The sequence below is a fragment of the Lichenostomus cassidix genome, chromosome 1, assembly GCF_008360975.1.
Source record: "Lichenostomus cassidix isolate B80296 chromosome 1, HeHo_3.0, whole genome shotgun sequence".
Classification (NCBI taxonomy): Eukaryota; Metazoa; Chordata; class Aves; order Passeriformes; family Meliphagidae; genus Lichenostomus; species Lichenostomus cassidix.
This window is the reverse complement of record NC_139479.1, coordinates 107,723,859-107,744,866: the sequence shown is the minus strand read 5'-3', so window position 1 is coordinate 107,744,866 and position 21,008 is coordinate 107,723,859. Positions and strand designations below refer to the sequence as shown.

At 36.4% G+C, this 21,008-nt stretch overlaps 1 protein-coding gene across 2 annotated transcripts in view; it reads left to right on the top strand.

Annotated features, from left to right (window-relative positions):
- The window catches only part of GBE1 (1,4-alpha-glucan branching enzyme 1), a 132,674-nt gene that overhangs the window by 68,741 nt on the left and 42,925 nt on the right, over positions 1–21,008 (top strand). For both annotated transcript variants that reach the window (XM_085075148.1, XM_085075156.1), the window contains exons 8-11: positions 12,014–12,129; positions 12,823–12,950; positions 17,361–17,459; positions 20,069–20,179. In XM_085075148.1, the coding sequence (XP_084931274.1) occupies positions 12,014–12,129; positions 12,823–12,950; positions 17,361–17,459; positions 20,069–20,179 (454 nt within the window). The remainder of the gene's footprint in view (positions 1–12,013; positions 12,130–12,822; positions 12,951–17,360; positions 17,460–20,068; positions 20,180–21,008) is intronic.

Sequence of the window (21,008 nt, the reverse complement as noted above, 5' to 3'; positions counted from 1 at the left end):
TTTTGTATCGATAATATATTTAGTCATTACAGTAAAGGTGTTTAACTGAGTGTGTTTATCAAAAGGCTTCACAATGAAGAGAATAATGCTCTTTGCTCTCTTTATTTTTATTCTTTGTTCCTTTAAGATATGTAAAGAAAGTAAAGTAATGACTGTTGTCACTTTCCTGATTAAATTAACACATTAGATCGCCTCTTCTTGGCTGCAGGAATTTATGTAAACACCATAGAATTTGTCATTTCATGCTGTGGAGTGAAGCCCTATTCCTTTCACCCTGTCAAAAGAAGCATCCAGCACAGTTAGATCCTACAGCCTGTGTTTCTAACCCACAAAGTTTCAGAGATTGGTACTATCCTTTACTGTTTTCCTCAGATCCACTTGGAGTGATCAACTTTTCCCCCATTGCTGTTTCTTATTTAGCAACATTTTTATTGCACCGTAGCACAACTTTGATTTGGGTATGATATTTCAGAACACATTTTATTGGTAGTAGCATATCTAAGACAGTTCTCCAGAGCAGTAATAGAGGTATTGGTGTCTTTTGAGGAAAGAATCCGTTCATTATTAAACCACAACTGGAAGTGAATCATCCCTATGAGTTCTATGAGTACAAAGTTACATTTTCATACCCTGACCTTTGCAAGCAGGTGGAGGCAGTGCTAAATTCCCCCTTGTTTTCCCTCCATTCCCTTCTCCCCGAAGGCAAAAAAGAAAATGTGGAAAAAGCCATTGAAGTTATTGTTTCATTTATTATGACACCAAGTTAGACTGGTAAATAATTAGAATGAATAATAATAATAATAAATAGAATTTTAATGCAAAGGAAATACATATAGTTCGTTGGCTTCAAGTGTCAAGTTTGTCTGAAAGAATGACATTTTGTGACTGTAAATATAGCCAGAGCTACTAGCCAAAAACATTTCTTATTCTGAATTATGTCATTTAAATATAATGGATTTCTATTAATTTATTTACTTTTAAATGGATTAAGTTTGGACATTCAGAAACAAGTTCCAGAAGTTGGTGTTTAAGGAAATAAATAGCATAATCTTTCAGTTTGCTACATATACAGACGATTTTATGGATAACGAGTAGATGAAATTCTTTTTTTTTCTTGTTGAAATTTAACTCTTGGCTTTAAGATTCCTTAGATAGTTTCTGTGTTCAAAGAATTGGTGACTTGCAGTAATCAGTCAACCAAACACCAGAGGAAAAAAATATCCCAAAAGATTTTCACTGCTATTTCTCCCCATTTTCTGATTTGAGTGTTTGGTGTTTATGACTCTGGATTTTTAGACTTTATTCACTACCCTGAAATCTGAAATCCTGTATTTTTCCTCCTGCAAATTAGCTGGGGGCTTATAACCATTCTAAGGTGGATTCTTAAGCCCCATAGATGATTCAGAAAGCGAATGCTTTTTGGAGAAAAAAAAAAAAGTAATCTACAGAACAGTAACATTTACATTATCAATGTTTTCAGGCTTCCTTTGCCACCACCTTCTTGGATAAGGGCATTGGAAAATATGAAAATCTACTATGGCTATAAGAGATTTCAAGGTAATTAGTTTGTCATTGGGATAATTGGGGAGAAAAGTGAGAGTCTGACAGGAAGTGGACAAACTGAAACAACTTTCAGGTGGATGTTCTTTCTAATCCTTATCCAGCACTGGCTAACAAAGCTAGTGACTTACAGAGAGTATATGTATTTTAATTAAAATTTGCTATCATTCCGCTGCCACATAAGCCAGGATCAGGAACAGTTGTGCTGAAATGTCATCTGAAATAGAGGCTATCTCTAGTAGGAAAGATTGCTTTCATTTCAGTTAAAAATAATGGAATTTCATGGAAAGACCTTACTGCTAAAAATAAATACATATTTCCAATATATGAGTTGCACTGGTAGATTAATATGTCCAAATGGAGATCAGTAGCAAGTGGTGTCCCTAAGGAATTTAGTGAGATTGAGTGCACCCTCAGGAAGTTTGTGGATGGCACCAAAGTGGGTGGTGCAGTTGACTGGCTTGAGGGAGGGGATGCAGGACAGGACACAGGTGACAGGAATGGGGCCAAAGTTTTAAAATTATCTAGATTTAGGCCATAAGGAAGGACACAAGGACAAAACTTTTCATGATGAGGGTGATGAGACACCTGGGAGGTTGTCCAGAGAGGCTGTGGATGCTCCATCCCTAGAAATGTTTCAGTCCAGGTTGGACAGGACTCTAAGCTGACAATGTCCCTGCCCATGGTAAGGGAGTTGTGACTAAAGCATCCTTGAGGTCTCTTCTGGCACAGATCATTCTGTAGTTCTGTGATTTTGTACAAGTTCTCGTGCACTAAGCAGTTGTCTTTGAGGAGCAGCAGTTGGCTTTAAAATTATCAAAGTGTTCTATCACCTTGTTGTGGGAGTTGCCATTCCACTGTTGACTTGAAAATGCAAATTCAGTTCTCAAAGCTTTTTGAAAACAATTAAACAATTTTCTAATTAAGCTGTAGGCAGGAGAATATGCTCTTTGTAATATATATCTAAAGACACTGATTATTCTCTCAATGTTTTCAAGATACTATCTGAGTTTTCCATTCTCTGTGGAATTAATTTCAATTAATTGAATTTCAGGTAATTCATGGAATAAATTCGATTTAACTTCAGGGAATTAGTGGGAATACAACTGTATACATTTTGGCACAGTATCTTTCCCACCTGTCCTTTGTGGAGTCTATGATTTTTCTGGCTACAGAAAGATACTGGGTATAACATGTTCAGACCATGAAAGGTTTTAAAATAGGTGCATAATTCTTAAAAAATAAAATCATGGATAAAACAGAGTAGAGCTATGAATCAATACAAGAATTACATTGTAGCAATTTATGCCAGAGACAATTCAAATAACAATTTTGCTACAATTTTACTAAACAAAGCTACTGTAACAATCTCTCATAAATGTGCTTATTGTTCTCATATTCATCTTCATGAAGTACAAATTATGTAGTTGAAATGACAGTATCTAGTAAAAAATTGAGATTAAAAACTAAGTGTCTTTGAATACAAACCTGTTTTTCTGTTCTCTTAGATGAAAAGGTATTTATGAAGCATACAGGAAGTATATTTGCAAGTTCAGAACTCTACTGGCATAGCACAATCTGAGCTAATATCGTTCTTTAATTACATTTCTGAAAAGCATAACTTCAAAAAGTGCAACGTAGAAGCATGAGAGGAAGTAATCTAAGCTTTGTATTAGCTAATATTAGTATAAAGAGTGAACTTCCCTTAGCCCCTGCTTCCCCAGGGCTGGAAATCAGAAAATTACCATTCAGCACATGGAATGAGTATCTTAAAGTCTCCTGATTTGTCTGTACTGGATGGTGGCTGATAATGAGCACTTCTACTCACCTTGGTATTGCTACCAACTACTTAGTTGGGATGAAGGGAAGGATAGAGTTTTGGTCAATAAAATACAGACAAGCAACTATGTCTTCAGGGATTCCATGTGCCTGTCTCTGAGGGTCTAGAGTAAAAGGATATTCAGATAATATCTTACAAGTTGATGTTCTACCTTGGTAAAATGCAAAAGTTTGCCCCTTTTTCAGCTTTCTCTGTGTGATAAAAACTATTCCTTATCAGGTTGGTTTTGCCATGTTGACAAAAAATAGCTGACGTGCTTTGTTGCTTGAGGATTAATAATTTGATTTGGGAATTTCAAGGTAATTACTTTAAAAAAAAAAAACCTGTAGTAGCATATGGACACCGAATGATAGATTGATAAGATATTGTTAGTGACTTTATGGTATAAACTTCAGTGTAAACTGCTGCAACCATGATTCACCATCATCTGTACACAGAAAAGACTTTTCAATCATCAGTGCACTTTAACTTGTAGAAAAACAGATATTTGATGGTATGTTTGTACTAATGCCGTAATTTTCTCAAGGGCTGAGGTCTGGTTTTTGATTTTTTTAGAGCTTTTACCTAGGATTTTTTCAGAATTTTCTTTTATGAAGACTTCTACTTCTTGATTTCTTAAGTATCTGTCACTATTCATTGGCATTAGAAAAAAAATGCACCTGAATTCAAATTAAGCCAGTTTGGATTTTCATTATGAAGGTACAGGCACAGTATGAATGCTTTAAATATTTTTCTGTGTGAAGCAGACATCCCTTCAGTGTCCCTTTGAAATCGGTTGTGTAAGCGTAAATTAGGGAGCCAGTATTTTAAAGTAAAAAAATTAAATTAGGTTTATAGAAAACACTGTTTCAGGCTTTTAATAAGATGGTTTTGAGAAAGTAGAGCTTAAAAATTTTAATAATTTGCCAGATAGTTAATATTTTTGTCACTGCTAATGGAATGAATTGACTTTGAGTGTAATTTTGTTTTCCTGTGTAGGGAATAAAGAAAGTTGAAGATAATTTTTTTCTATTCTTATAATAGCATACTATTTCAGGGGAGAAAAATGACCTCACAACACAGCAGTTAAATCTCTCTTGACACTTGATTTTTTTACCAGCCTCCATCTCAACTCTGGTGCTGTTTTTCAGGTAAAGTTCAGGATAATGGTCTGTTTAAAACCAAAAGTCACCTGATCTGTAATAGTTTTTAGATATTTCTGCACTACATGCAGACTTAATTTAAAAGCAACTTAGTGTAGAACAGTAAACTTCTGTTTGTTTGAGATCTCAGTTTAATTATGGAAATTATGAATTTCATTAAATCATGGAAATTATGAATTGCATTAAATTGTATTCATATTCTGATGGTATATCTTTAAAGTTGTGATTTAGTTCCATTTTGCAAAACAGCAAATTTTGTTTGTTAATTTGCAGGGTTGATTATATGACCAAACAAACTTAGTATTTTCTAAGAAGCTTATTTTGGTAGAATAGACTTTTAAATAACCTCAAAGATTTTTTTTATTCTATTAGAGTATAATTTACTTGGGTAGAATATAAGTGGGACAAATGCTAAATTATCCAAATCGTGGCTGAAATCCGTGTAGGCTTTATCAGCACTTAAAAGAGTTTTGTAATATTATATGTGATACTTTCTCTATTTTAAAATGTGTATGCCCTGCAGGCTCTGTTAAAACTGCAGGTAATTGTCTTCAGTACTTACTTTTTTTTTTCCTTTTCTATTTACCTCAGGAAGCTCACTGAGCAAAAAGCATCAAGAATATTAAATTTCATTACAATAAGTACCTACCTGCTTTGCCTCCAAGGCTGTTCTTATATTCACATTTTGCAGGACATAACCTTTGCTGAGCAGTATTTGAATTATTGCTTCCATTTCATAGGGCAAATAACTGAATGCTTTATTTGATATTAGTTTACTTTTCCCAAGTGTGGATAAGACTAGCCAGAAAAATGCAAGCCTAGGACACTACTGCTTACTTGATATTTTAAACCCTTATATAGTCTATAGTTAATCTAAGGAGAAAAATTCTTTTTGTGCAAATGGCATCTCCCTAAAGTCATGTGAATATATTCATAAACATGTATAGTTCATTGGCAAAATGCAAGCGAGAGTTGATGCAGAATCAACCTGCACAACTAAAATTATGTGTATTTTCAAAGCATTGATCAAATGTCCAAGCAGCTGAAAGTTGGGAAAGTCTTGTTTTATCTGTGCCGTAACTCCTCGCTGTGTGGCACTGCTTTGCTCCAACAGAGGAAGTAGAATTTTGAGGGGAAAAAAAGTTAAAACACCTTTATAAATCTTCAGAACTACTGGTTCTATCTGGTTCTATATAAATAAACAACATGCCTATTTCTAAGAAATCATTTTCCCAAAGTAATTACTGAATGAGTCTGTAAGTCTAATAAATGCATATTGCTATTATATTGTTTACAGCATATTGAATAAAAATGTTTTCTCCCTACATAACAGTGGACTTATGGGGATTAGGATTAATGGTTCCAGAAGGGCTGTTGTCTGGTATGGCACTCTAGAATTCCAATTTTAACTAAAATGGAAAATACTCTGCATCTTCAAAGCCGCTGCTTGTTTGCTCTCAACAAAAAAAGAAAATCTATACAATAACCAGTGTTGTGCTTAATAGAATTTTTAAATATAAAAGTGTAAATATATAAAAAATGTGTATTATGTATAATGTATATTAGTATTGTTATTTTATATATTTACATACATACATTCACACACACATGGAAAAGTAAACTGCTTCTCTTATGTGAGAAGTAGCTGAGGGAACTTGGACTATTTAGTTAGGAGAAAAGGAAGTTCAGGGAGACCTTATTGCTCTCTACAACTTCCTGAAAGGAGGTTGTGGTGAGGGGTGGTTGGTCTCTTCTCCCAAGGAACAAGTGACAGAGCAAGAGGACATGGCCTCTAGTTGCACCAGGAGAGGTTTAGATTATATATCAGAAAAAATGTCTTCACTGGAAGGGTGAGCAGGTGTAACAGGCTGCCCAGGGAAATGGTGGAATAATCATCCCTGGAAATGCTAGAAGTGTGTGGATGTTGCACATATAGGTTTTGATGCCTTAAAAGAACCTAGAAACAAAACAACACACTTTTGAGTTGTTAATACAGCAAGTAATATAAAAGCTGGTCTTTAACTGAGGTCTCCAGTGGCGAATATGGGAAAAGATCATGTGATATAGGGCTTTGACACTTTTACAGGTTTAGCAAATTAGCATAATTGACAGGAATCCCCAGTTCGAGACACAAATGATGAAGTAATTCCCCCCTTGGTTCCACCTCCTCTGAAGTTCCCCTCTTTGCCAGTTGTTTATGGGAAAGTGTCTTGGGAGGGCAGCTCATCCTTGCTTCCCAGGAGAAGATATGATAGGAGCCTAGAAATGGGTTTTGTCCAATAGGAAAAATACTGGAGTTCGCTAGGAACTGTAAAACTATACAATAATAATCTGCAGAGTTACAAATATATATGAAGAATATATAAAAGCAAAATCATTTTGGCATCACTGATATCCAAGGGCAAAATCAAAGTTTGCAAATCTTTTGTTTGACTCTGTCAAACTCTTTTCTCTCTCTCAGTATATAAATTATCAGCTTTTGGCATTATGAATTCTATGCAGGTAGCAAAGCTAACAGAACATAATCAAGTGAAACAGAGGTTATGGTATGGATCTGTTTCTCTTTAAAACAACCAAAACTTCACAATGCAAAGAGCAGAGGTGAAGCAACAAACGATTGTAAGCAGTAAGTAGGGAAGGAGAAGACAGTGGGGTAGTAATTAAGATATTTGATAAATTTGAGGGGAAAAAAGCTTAGGGAGCTATACCTAAAGCTACTATTTATTTTAAATTCAGAGGCTTCGGGGGAAAAAGTGGCTATCATTGATATGGCTGAAAAAGATAAAGATTAAATGTTCAATGATCCAAACTCCCTGTTAAGGAAGTCTTGAGCCAGTGGCAGCTGGAGACTTAGAGAGCTGGGAACTCTCCCCATTAGCTTGTCATAGAAAATGCAGTTGTAATCCATGCAGTATGGGTAGCATCTTTGCAAGCTTTGTGTGAATAAAGATCTACTGCTGTTGAAAGTGTTAATTTCAAGCCTCATCCATGGGCAAGATTGTGAGGGATAAGTGGTACAGACCTTACAAGTTATGCACCTAACCTGGAAATCCTTGGCTCCCAGATCACCTTCACAGTGCAACAGCTGAAACTGCTTTCCCGAAGGGATCATGACCACACTGATTATCTTTTTGTGTTGGTTGCTTAGGGTGGGGATGTTAAAAAACCAATTTCATCTTATCAATTCATTTTAATAATATCCCAAACACTGTAGCACTCTCGGGAATAATTCAATAACATTGTAAGAATATTGCAGCCATTCTGAAAATTTTTATCAGTCAAGTTCTCCTGCAACTGGAAGTTGGGGTATGGAGAGGAGACTGTTCTCAGGATTTTTCTCAGCTGTTTTCTGTTTATTTTAAAATAATGGTAAAAATGCAGTGCATGATAAATGGAAAACTTTATTCTCCTGTAACTTCTCACCTATTATATGTATGCAACTGTTATTAATTGGTATTGTTTTCCTTGTTATTTTGTGTCCTAATACTAACTTTGAAATCTGAGTTAGCTTAATATTGAAGAAATAGAACTGCCTGGGGTGGGTTTATTATTATTATTATTATTTATTATTATTTTCTGGCTGTACAGGATGCAGTCATGCAATGAACTTCCAGGAGTGTGAAGTCTCAAAATGCTAGCGCTCTACATCAGTGCCTTTGTGGGAAAAAAGCTAATTTGCTGCTTCTGTCTCTTATAGGGACTGATATAGGGGAAGTGCCATGTTGCTGCTGACCCTTCTGCTCACAGGCTATCATGTGCCCCAAGAGGACAGCTCTTTTATTTGTTGTCTGCACAGTCCATTTTGGAGACATAATGCAGTTTGGATTGCCAAACAAAAGTTCTTTGGGTCTGTTAAGGACTTTAGCACGTTCTGTTGACTGATAGAGATGAGTATATTGCCACAGAATGCTGTTCAGAATAATTGGAGTGCAGGTGTTGAGAGCACTGTAGTGATGTGAGTCAGGATTGTCCCTTGGTTTAGAGAGGCACTGCTGCACTGCTTCAGCTTCTCAACCCCTTGACATCTTGGCAATGATATTATGTAGATAACAGAGGAGAATTACTTGTGGTAAATTAAGGAGGTTGAAATATAAAGGGATTTATTGTTGCTGTTGTTATTTTCCAAACAGGATAAGTCTAGTTACCCTTTTGTGTAACTTTAATCCAACAAAGTGCATCTAAACAGGGAAACTTCTCTATGCTCGTAAGAAGTGGTGAAAAAAAAGAATATCTCTGTATCAGCCCTAAATGTTCAGGCCATCAGGTAACTTCTGCCAGATTCACTGAAAGAGTTAGTATTATAGTTAGCACTGTATTCATTAGACTGAATGCCATTTTCTTTGTTTGGCAGTCTTTTGATTGAATTTAAAGCAGTCAGCTGTTGAAATATTTGAGGGTAGTTTGAGAAATAATATTTTAGCAATTCAATGCTACTATGTCTTAAGTTAATTAAGCACTAAGATTTGAAACAGGTATATCATCATAAAAGTCTCAATTCTTATAAGGTCAGCAGTTCTCCAGTACATAGTAATAAATGCAGTTCCTGAAGGTCAGCATTAATATGGTTCAAGAATTACATCTTCAAACTGTATTAGACACAGCCAACATTATTCTTTGTCCATAGTGAAAAAATTAACTGGTTTAAATGCATTGCTTGCATCTAAATATTTCATGTTCATCATGGATTGGAATTTAAAATGCTTATGGTGAATCGTTATTTTGCTTTTTTGTTTATTAGCATAGAGGAAAAAAAGTAAATAACAAGTGTGTCTTGTAAGCAATTTCACAGGTTTTCTGCTGACCTAGTATAGGAAAGTTGTTAAATTTCTCATCACCTCGTGAAACCAGGTCATCAATGTAGATGTACTCATTTCACTTTTTCAAACAAGAAATCTGTTTTTAATACATGGGCTATGGGCTCCAGGGTAAGGAAAAAAATTCCAGCAATATTTCTCTGCAAAGACTTTTTGTTTTCAATGTCTGAGTGAATTCTGAATTACTTTTATTTCTTACACTGTAAATCATTCCATTCCTTGATGATGATACAGCATAACTTTCCTCTCTTTAATCATGCATGCAATGAAAGAACTTTATTTTGTAATATGCAAAAATGTGACATTTTTAGGCTATAATTTAAGATATGGCTTTTTTTTCCAGAAGAATTTACATTCTTAAAGAATTCTATCCTGTTTCCATATCTGTCTGTAAAATAGGACAATGTACTGTTTTAGAAATGCTCCTGAATTATTGCTTCTGTGGTGGATGTATTTCAATTATGCATCTTGAATTTTGCCCTCTACTGGCATTCTGCAAAATCGTTTGTTACTTCTGTCAGCTTCTGAGTCTAATGCTGCTGCTCTCATGAACAAATTGACTTGGATGAAAAAACGAACCTCTGAATGGCTTGTGTGACTTGCATGCTTCAAAAAACCTGTTGTTGTGGCTTATGTTTTGAAGCTGTGTAGTTACTTCTCTAAAATTCAGTATAGCTTCTTGTATTTGCTATCCTTCCTAAAAATTATCCTAAAGCTGAATTTTTCCAAGTGTAGACTAAAATCGGAGTTAATGATTCTTTCTTTGTTTATTTATTCATTTATTTATGATCTTCTCTCCCTTGTGCAATCAGATGCTTGGAAAACATCTGCTGCTGCTGCTCAGGTTTTTGATCTCATCAATTTGCTAACTAATATTTTGGTGCAACAAATTCATCTTGTTTGTTCTTATTGTCACTTTTTCATCTAAAAGTCATTACAATTTGTTTTCATACTGGTTCTCCATCTTTTCCCAAAGATCAATCTTCAGTGCCAGCAATGGTGGAAAAAATTGTATTTGTTATCCATTTTGAGACTCCTGTGTATGTTTTACAAATGTACAAATCCTCTTCACCATCTTAAGGGCTTTAAGGTTATCAAGTCAAGCAGTTTGTAATGAGGAGAAATAACTTTTAAGTCTGGATGGTGCTTGTAGTAGTTAATGTTCTCTTTGTACATGCATTATCTTAATTCTGGGCAAGATACTGTTTTTATTAACTGAAATACTGTGCTCTTTTCTCACAGTATTTGGCTTGCAGGAAATAGCTTTCAGTGAATTTCATGCTGAGTCAGAAAAAGATATAGCAAACATTGGCACAAAATTGCATTTTTTGTGACCAGGTTGTGAGACTTTTGATGCTTTTCTATTCCTTTCAATATCAGAGCATTCTCAATCTTGTTCATTCACTGTAAACCATCTCACCTAAGAAATAATAAATATATGAAAGGATCTCCAAACAAGCTCCTGAGATCTTCCCAGTGTAGTGTTAACTTGTGAATTGGCTGATTGGAAGCAGGGGAGTGCAGGGATGGAACAAAAAATAAATCTTGTCATATAATGCATGCCCAGGAAAGTAGTTCAACTGAGGGAATTCACAGTGAGGTGACTCATATTTCCTAAATTTGGAGGTTTTGATTTGGTACTATTTCTATCTTTATATGCACAAATGTCTATCTGTGTGCAGTTCATGCAAAAAGGAGGAGAAATTCTACGGAAGTAAATAAGAATTGGCTATTTGGTGAGATCAGGATTTGACCAGTGTGTCCATAGCCTCTCATCTTTTCCTGTAATACCACTGACTCAAGACTGAGCATCCTTCATATAAAGAAGTTTTTTGGAGGAAGGAAGATGGGGACATTTGTTTTGTCAAAATGGAGATTATTCCAGTGTGCTGGGAGAGGAGGTGGTGAATAGTAGGAAAACTGTTCATGAAACTATTTTATTCCTTAATATCAAATTCTGTTCATGAATGTTTCCACATGCTTGCTCCTTTTGGAACCCCTTTTATATTTTGATTTCATGTCCGTGCTTTGTATGTGTGCATGTTATATCCCATTCCTGCTGTTCTGAATTTCAAAATATATCTCCTCAATTTCCCCTTGGTTTACTTTTCAAATCTGTAAATTTGCAACATAGTAGATGATTTGGAACTCTGCTGGTGACATGTGACTTGTAATAATCAGGGAGGGCTGGGGACAGGCAGCTTTTCAACAGCAGTTACTCCTAAAATTTGCTGTAAATCCATAAAATCTTGGGGAGAAAATCTTACCTGTTATAATTTTCTTTCCATTTCTATAATATCTTTTCCTACAGAGTGTAACCATTTTTAGAGAAGGACAGGAAAATTCCACCAGCAAGTATGGGTAGTAAAGTACAGTACATGTGTAAAGACAGTGCTATCCTGTTAGATGTCTATGTAGACAACTGACAGTTTTTCCCAACCTCCTGTCTCCAGTCTTAGGGTTTTTTGCAGTAAAAAGGCTAAGACTTAAAGACAAACTTTCTATGGAAGGATTAATGAAAAATGGGGAAGAAGTCATTAAAATGGTAAAATGTACAGTACAAGTTCCATATATGCAAACAGAGAACATGGTATAGAGAACTCCAGTTGATCCCAAGATTTTTAAAAGCTTAACAAAATATGTTCCTTTTATTTCAGCTGGGAAGTTTTGAGATTCCTTCTGTCCAATTTGAGAATGTGGATAGAAGACTATCGCTTCGATGGATTCCGATTCGATGGCGTTACGTCTATGTTGTATCACCACCACGGCATTGGTAAGCAATTTCATCAGCTCTGATCTCAGCAGTCCTGTTACATCTCTGAGGAAATAATGCTATGAAGGTCACTGTTTCCCAGAGGGGAAAAAGGGATTTAGCACAGGAACTAGGAGGGCTCACACACAGAGCTTGAAATTAGATGGGAAGGAGGAAGGGACAAGAGCAGGTTTGGCAGTGATGAGCAATGGGATGGCACAGCCAAAACTTGAGGGTCTGAGAATGGGTGAGATCCCTCAATTTGCTCCACAAGGTGTCAGCTCCAGAAAACCACACTTGAAGTGCTTTTATACCAACACATGCAGCATAAGGGAAAAACAACAGGAGCTGTAAGCTTTGGCCCAATCCCAGAGATGTGACAGCATTGGCATAAGTGAAACTTGGTGGGATGAGTTCTGTGACTGGAGTGCCACATTGGATGGGAACACAACCCAATATGGGTGTGATTCTTGGGGATGGTCCTGTGTAAGGCCAGGAGTTGGACTCAGTGATCCTGATGGGTCTCTTTCAACTCAGGATATTCTTTGAATGACCAAAAATTCCAGATTTGCTAATATCTTGCTTTGTTGCTGTGAGAATAGATGGGAAATCATTAATATATTTCATACTTTTAAAGTGAAATACTGTGTAAAATACCTGTGTTTTCTGAAAAAAAAACCTGCCTGTGGCTATTAGAAGTTCTTGTCTTATTAGGCACAGGGTTCAGTGGAGATTACAATGAGTATTTTGGGCTACATGTGGATGAAGATGCTTTGTGTTACCTGATGCTGGCCAATCACATGATTAATTCGTTGCACCCAGAATGCATAACCATAGCAGAGGTAAGACCATTTTGCCATCCTCAATGACATTAATATTGATTAGTTTGCTTTAGGATGTGAACTTCCTGTTAATTATCGAGTCACACTTTGGGCACTCAAGCAGTGACATGAGCTGAAAAATATTAATTAGTGGACAGACTTTGCCTGGTGGGGAAAAACAACTTGAATATGCACTGAGAATTTTCTCTACATTAATAGGTTATTAATTAATGTGGCGATTTCTTTTTGTTTTTTTACCTTCATCACCTTGAACTTGTAATAAGAATTGTTTTTATTAGTTTGTTGCTTGTGCATGATAGCCATTTGTCAGTAGTGCTCTGTGGTACTAAAGATTAACAACCCTAGTGATGTTTTGCATATTTTAAATTATATTGGTATATCTGACAATTACCCTTCAAATTAAATGCAATAAAATTATAAATGTTGAATATATAGGCTAATTTAAATTTATTATTAAGCTTCTCCAGGTTTCTAAACGAGTAAATAGACTATATTACTTGAGTTAAATGAGATCAATTTTTGACTGAAAAATATTTTTGGCACATGAAGCTTTTAATCATATGAAACAGCAGAGCATTCAAAATTCTATTAATATTTTCACTGATATTTTGTCTTTATCCACAAGAAAAATCATTTAAACATTGAGGGTTTTTTTCTGTTATTATGTTTAAATATTTAATTTTGTTTAAAAGAGAAGTTGGATCCATCTGATATCATTAGGTACTATATAGATTTCTAATAAAAGAGTTCATGTTTCTTAAGAGTTCCCTATTCATCTTCAGGAAACAAAATACTGCTTAACTTCATTTCTTACTTATGGTGAAGTTTTCCATTTTAGACAACCTCTGCTAAGAGCTAAATGACAGTCTACCAAAACAGCATGTGGGGAGCACTCAGTAGCAAACTTGAGGTGGTTTCATTGAGCTGTGGGCTTATTTGAAATAAAATCAGTTAATTTTCCAGGTAGTCATAGATTATAAGTATTACCACCAAAGAAATTCTGAGTTTAGCTGATTTGTATTACCTGGCCTAAAAATTCTTTTTTTTTTTTTTCTTAATAAGATGTGTCTTCAGTTTCTCTTGCTTAAGTTGAGAGCTGCTTCTTTTTCAATACATAATTTTCTGCCTCGGGAAGTTGCTACATGAATCATAGAATTGATCAATATGCTGCATGGTTAAAGGAGAATTTCAGAAGGAGAAACTATTGACATAATTGAAAATTACAGAAGGCAGTGAAGAATGTCTTCTTGCCTGTAGAATCAGTGCCATGTGAGAAAAATGCTTTTCCCTAGCCATAACTAATTAAAATATATTCCTTAATTAATGTAATTAATTGATGAGTTTTACAGCTTTTTCATATTCTGTGCCTTCACTGTCTTAGTAATTGGTAATTTTTTAGGTGTTACTGAGTATATGCTTATTTTTCATTTTTGTCTTCCAAATAAGGCGGTGATTAAAGTTCTTTATAATGGGAAGAAAAAATCATAAGTAAAATTTTGTCATGCCTGAAGTATGATAAACACAAACAGGGAAAGAAACAGTATGCTGTGGGTTCTATTTTTATATGCAGCCCTTTTCAAAGCTGGTCTGAACAAATGCTTAGACATTAGCTGTTTAATCATAGAATGGCCTGGGTTGAAGGGGACTTAAAGATCAAGTTCCAACCCTCTGCTGTGACCAGGGGACACTTTCCACTTGCTCAGAGCCCCATCCAACCTTGCCTGGAACACTTCCATGGATGGAGCAGCCACAATTTCTCTGCACAACCTGTGCCAGTGCCTCACCAACCTCACAGTAAAGAATTTCATCCTAATATCTAATCTAAACCTACCCTCTTTCTCTTTGAAGCCATTCCCCCTAGTCCTGTCACTACATACCCTTGCAGAAAGGTCTCTCTGTCATTCTTGTGGGCTCCCTTCAGCTACTGGAAGGCCACAATTAGGTCACCCCAAAGCCTTCTCTTCAGGTTGAACAATCCCAAATTTCCCAGCCTTTCCTCCCAGCAGAGCTGCTCCATCCCTCTGATCACCTAGGTTCCTCCTCTGGCCTGGCTCCAGCAGCTCCCTGTCCTTGCTGTGCTGGGAGCCCAGAGCTGATGCAGCACTGCAGGTTGGGTCTCAGCAGAGCAGGGCAGAGGGGCAGAATCTCCTCCCTGCCCTGCTGCCCACGGGGCTTTGGACAGGTTTGGCTTTCTGGGCTGCAAGAGCACACTGACAGCTCATGTCCAGCCTCTCACCCACCAGCAGCCCCAAGTCCTTCTGCCAGGGCTGCTCTGGATCTGTTCATCACCAGCCTGGGTTGGTCCTGGGGGTTGCCCCAACCCAGGTGCAGCCCCATGGATTTGGGTCTTCTTAAAGCTCATGAGACTTGCATGGGCCCACTAAAACTGGTTCCAGTACAAACATCACTTAAAGGTGATTCCTGTCTGATGGCAGCATGCCTGGTGCTGTGGCCTTTCCACTGTCAAAAGCCCCGAAGTTTTGGCAGTGATAGCAGCCATGGAGCAATGTATTAATAGACTCAGCCCATCCATTTCTTTCAGTGTTGCTGCCCTCATATGGAGTTACAGAGGATAATATTGCTTCTGCTTGAGCTTCCCTTACCAACTGTCCCAAGGCCCTGAAGTCCTTTTTGATCCCCCTTGGATCTCATGTTGCCACCTCCTTGCCCCTGCATGGAAGATCTGTAATGGATTGTAGTTTGAGAGCTTTACCAGGCTAGGAAGTTTCCTGGCAGAAGTATATTTGATGGAAGACATACTAAACAAAATAATTGATTTTCCTTTTTGTGCCCAGTTAAATTTGGTAAACTTAGATATAAATACTGTTAAATTTGGAATTTTACTTCCCAAGAATCTGGCTTTCAATATTGTGACTGAAGTAGATGGGAGCTGAAATCTCAGACTTGAACCTTGTCCAAGTATCACAGAAAAAGGCTTTTGTTTCATATCATCGTGTCCTCTATAACCTACAGACCATTAGTCTGTGTCTATCCTTTCTGACTGATTTAGGAGAGTTATTGAGCTTCTATCACATCTAAAAGTTTGTAAAGAATTTCCACTTCACTGTTTTTTACATTTTTGTGGAATGTGGATGCAGTTTTCTGTGTGATCCAATGGCTGCTGTCTAACGGGGATAAAGCCCTGCTTTGATCTCCTGGCTTTGCTGTTCACACAGCCTGGGATGTGCTGGCCATCCCTGCTGCCAGGCCAGGCTGCTGCCTCCTGCTCAGCTTGCTGCTGGCCCAGAGCCCCAAGCCCTTCCTTCCCAGCAGAGCTGCTCCCCAGCCTGGCTGGATGCAGGAGGCAGCCCATCCCAGGGTCGGGATTAACTTGGTGACATTCTGTGGTGACATTTCTGTTGATTGATAACTCCAGCCAGTCCCTCTGGATGACAGCTCTGCCTTCCACCCAGGGGATGCCATCCCTGAGCTTCCTGGTGATGTGGTTGATCTCCTCCTGTGTGTCAGTGTCAGTGTGTATCCCTGTATATGTGTATGACTTCAAGTGTAAATCTCTTTTTCACTATTGGAGTGCAGCAAGTGGATTGAAAACTGGATTGAATCCAGAAAACCAGAATGAGCTTCCTAATTAAGGCCTGGTTCTAGTCAGTATTAATTCCATAAATTCTCTTGGGTAGATGCAAGAGGTATTTGTTAATCCATAAGCACTGTCAGTGAGAAGCTATTTCCCCACAAATGTTAATAAAATTGAGTACTGATGGGTACTTTGCAATTATTGGAGACTTGCATTTTCTGTCCAGACAACTTTAGAAAAGAATGCTGTGTGATAAAATAGCCTAACAACATGGTGAAATAAATATTTTGATAACCTGGAATTACAAATTTAAGAATAGTCAGCTTCCATCCATATGAAACTGGAAAATTATGCGGTAAGAGCATGTCACTTTCCAGGGCTGGCTGGATCAATAGGTTTGGTTTTGGGAAAAGAGTAGAGATCGTGTTTTTCTTCCTTAGTGTGCTTAATATTTAACCTTTTTTTACGCCATTCTTTATGCAAAATATCAATAAACAAACTGAAAGTTTAATTTGTCTTTTGTTGACTACTTTGTACTTTCTATTGATTACTCGGAGCTCAAGAGAGCTAATTATTTCAAACTCTGCATCTACTGAGGTCTCTTCCCATTCAAATATCTACTCTATTAAAATATCTTGAGGTAGAGTATTTGATGAGAAAAGTCATAATGCTTTTCTTTGTAACTTTTGCATTCAAACAGCACATCTGGGTGTAGTAATAACTGATTTAAATTTATTCTTTTCTCCCTTAACCAGGTCAATCTGTGAAACTGTTTATAGAGTGTTTGCATACAAGTATTACTATAGGGTAGAAAATGTGGACTAATATTTGCAGTGCTGTGGAAATGATGTTGTGGGCTGTTTTCTCTGTTTCAGGATGTTTCTGGAATGCCAGCTCTTTGTCGTCCTGTCGCGGAGGGAGGAGGGGGTTTTGATTATCGACTAGCCATGGCTATTCCAGATAAGTGGATACAGGTGAGAACTTCTTAAAAAAATACATTCTGCTCTTCAAAGTGGGATGTTTCTCTGTCAGTGCATACACATAAATACTTCTGAATCCTTCTGACAAGTTTGGCTTTCTCTTGTGTTAATGTGCTGTTGAAATGAATTCTGACAGGCTTGAGCTCAGGTATTAGAGGCTGAAATGAGAGCTGTCAGATGTTATGTAGGTTTCAGGTGAGGAAGTTCAGGAGCTGGGATTTGCATTCCAGCTGGTAATTGTTTTCTTCATACAATACACATAAGCTCAATGTCTTTGAAATAACCTGTATTTTGCAACAGCTGTAGAATGTGTAATCTATATTGAATTTGAACAGGTGGATAAAAAGTTAACATATGCATATAAATATTAAAAAAAAAAAAATTGCTCCAAAAACATGCAGTAAACCTTCCTGACACTGGGCATGGTAATTGACATTGAATATAGATAGACTTGAAAGTTTAAGCAAAGTAAACCTAAGTGAATTGCACAAACACCTGCAGTTGATACAAGGGGGCTACAAAAAAAATAATGAAATTCCGTAAATTATGAAGAAAAATAATGTATTAATAAATTCTGACTACAGTAAGCATTTATATCTCTTTTTCCTTAATACAGAGATTCACAAGAAAAGGCATAAAACATTAAATGATCTGCAAAGGTTTCTATTGATGTTTTAGGGAATGTTTTTCAGTTAGATTATCTTCAGTTAGAAGATTATGCCCAAAATCCTCAGGCTGTCATGATGACCTGAAAACAATAAGTGTTTTGTATGACCATTAATGCTTCAATAAATATAGCGAGTAGCTAAAAATAATAATAAAAAAATTAACTTACCTGCAGCATCTTTCAATTTTGTATCTAGGAGGGAGAGGGCCAATTGAAAAATGGATTTCAAACCTCTTTTCAGAAGATAAACTTGACAGCTCTTCCAACAGACTGCATCATTAAAATTTGGAATGTGCAATTTAGATATTTAGGTCCTGGAATGCAGCAAGGGCTCATATTTTTTTAACAACCAATACCTAATTGGGATGTTTGGAGTTTTGTTAGTGTTTTGGGTTTTGTTTTGTTCCTTACCACGCTTTAGGACAGGCAAGATGAGCAATTTCCTAGGAAGGCAAAATGCAAGTGGCCAAGGATTAAAACAGGAAAATGCCAGATTGTAGAATTTTACAAGTGCAAGACATTTATAATCTAATTTAGCAACCTCTGCTATGGTCTGCTTGATTTAATTCGCGGTACTGGGATAGGAAACATAACTGTGCTGCAGTAAATTCTGTTCTTTAACTGAAGGAAATCTCACATCTTCCAGTTTAAACATGTGCTTGGCATGGGAACGCATGGGACACTGAGGGGATGTTGGGTGCAAATCAGCTATGACTGGGATTGTACAAAAATGTTGTGTGATGCAGGCAGGAAGCTCCTTGCCAAGGAAACTGCAAATAAGTGACCACAGTAGAGACATGGAGTTGAAAGAGCTGATGCCAACAGTTTGTTGCCACATTTCTTGAAGGGGAAAAGTAAAGCTTAAATGATTGGAAGGGAGAAAGAAACCAATCTATCAGCTGTTATCAAACTCTCCTAGACTGCTTGCTTTCATTTTACTCCAGTTTTTAAGGACATACCTGTTAATAGTGAGTTTTCTAGGCAACTTGCTAAAAGCAGTTTAAAAACTGAATAATCTCCAAAAGATTCCATGAAAGAATTCTGAGGGATCTGTAAAAGTAAGAAAGATAAACTACTTTTCACAACAGTGAGGCTGTACTAGTTCAGATTCTAGATAGAAATAATACATAATATGATGGGGCACAGGGTCCTGGATGTGTTCAGAGACAGAATTTATGGACTCAAAAAAAAATCAACAAAGAAAGATAAAAAAAGACTATTTAGGAGTATATGGGCAGTTACAATTAGAATGTTAAACTTTACAGCATGATATTGGCCATCTTGGTGCTGTTGCCTTTTTATCACTTCTATTTTTATGTCTCTGTATTTGAGTATATGCATTTAAGTCATAGTGATCAATGGAGGTTTAAAAAGTGGTGTAGAAAAAAAGAAAGAAACGAACACTGAAATTGAGCTAGATTTAGCAGAGGGACGAAATAATGTGATATGAGGCAGAAAATTCCTATTAATTTGATTTAATTTAAATTGCTGAAAATCAGGAGGTGGCACCATAGTGCCCAGTGGTTCAGCTTTAGTTGGAAGCTTGCCAGGGTTGCATCTCCTGATATTGTGAAGCAGGTAGGTGTGTGGCCCACATATTTCTTCCTTGGTTTTGGTGCAGTGCTCTCTTGCAGGTCCTATCAATCAAATTATCCTCTGTATCAGAGGATTCACATGATAAATGGCAAATCCTGTTGTCCGTGCTTCCCCAGCGAGCTAGAGGAGAAATAATATATTCTAGTTATTATATTTATGTGGTGAAATTGAGAAAGAAAAAAAATCTCCTTGTATTATCAGAGAAAGCTCATCACTTCAAAACTTGGGAACATGAGAATACAGTTCACAATCCATTGGAAATTTCTGGTCCAGGACAATGTTATGTGTTTTTAGTTAAAACAGCAATAACTTTACAGTGATCTTTCTTTTATTTCTGTAGATAATTAAGGAGCTGAAAGATGAAGACTGGAATATGGGCAACATTGTGCATACATTAACAAACAGACGGTATGAAGAAAAATACATTGCTTATGCAGAGAGTCATGACCAGGTATTTTTAGGTGTTTGTTTGTTTATAAGCAAGTAAAAGATCTTGTTTAGCGGTTTTGTGGGTTTTATTTTTTAAAAATGAGACAGGAATTGAAAAGTATGGCAAGAATTTCTGAAATTGGTAGATTTGGACTTTTTTTTTTTACATTTTTTTTGGTTGGGTTTTGTTGTGTTTTTATTTTGTTATGATCCTTCATTTTTATAAAGGAATCCTCCTGGAGTTGAGTGGGTGATGTTGGTGTTCAGTTTTGTTTTTAAGAAATGATTTGTAGCTTCTTGTTTTGCCTGTCACAGAACATAGGAAGGTGTATCATCCTGTTTTCATTAAGTGATCTGGAACACTGTTTAGGATTAGCATAAACAATATCCCAGTTTAAGAAATTTGTGACTTTGATTGCAAACATCCTCTTTTGAAACCTAAATTAAATATTCTCTAACAGTTTGGTTCAAAGCACAGCAATTGTAATAGTTCTGTGTGTGGAAAAATGAAAAAGTAATGATGAGTTTGGATAAGACTTATCTCTGACAATCTTTTTAACCCTTGTTTCTGAAGAGTCAGAAAACATATAATTTGGGAATTGTAAAATTAGGAACTTAAACCTGTTATTAGGAAATAAATATTTTATTTAAGTAACCTATCTTCAGCTCTTTCCTTTACCTAATACAGGTTGATATTCTATTTCCTGTACTCTCTGTAATAAATGCCAACAGAAGTATCCAAAACAAGCTGAAGATTTTAAAAAGAGCTTTCAGAGTTTACCATTCATTGTATCCATTTTGTGTACCTATTTACATTCTCAGAGATAACATTGTGTACCTATTTAATCTCA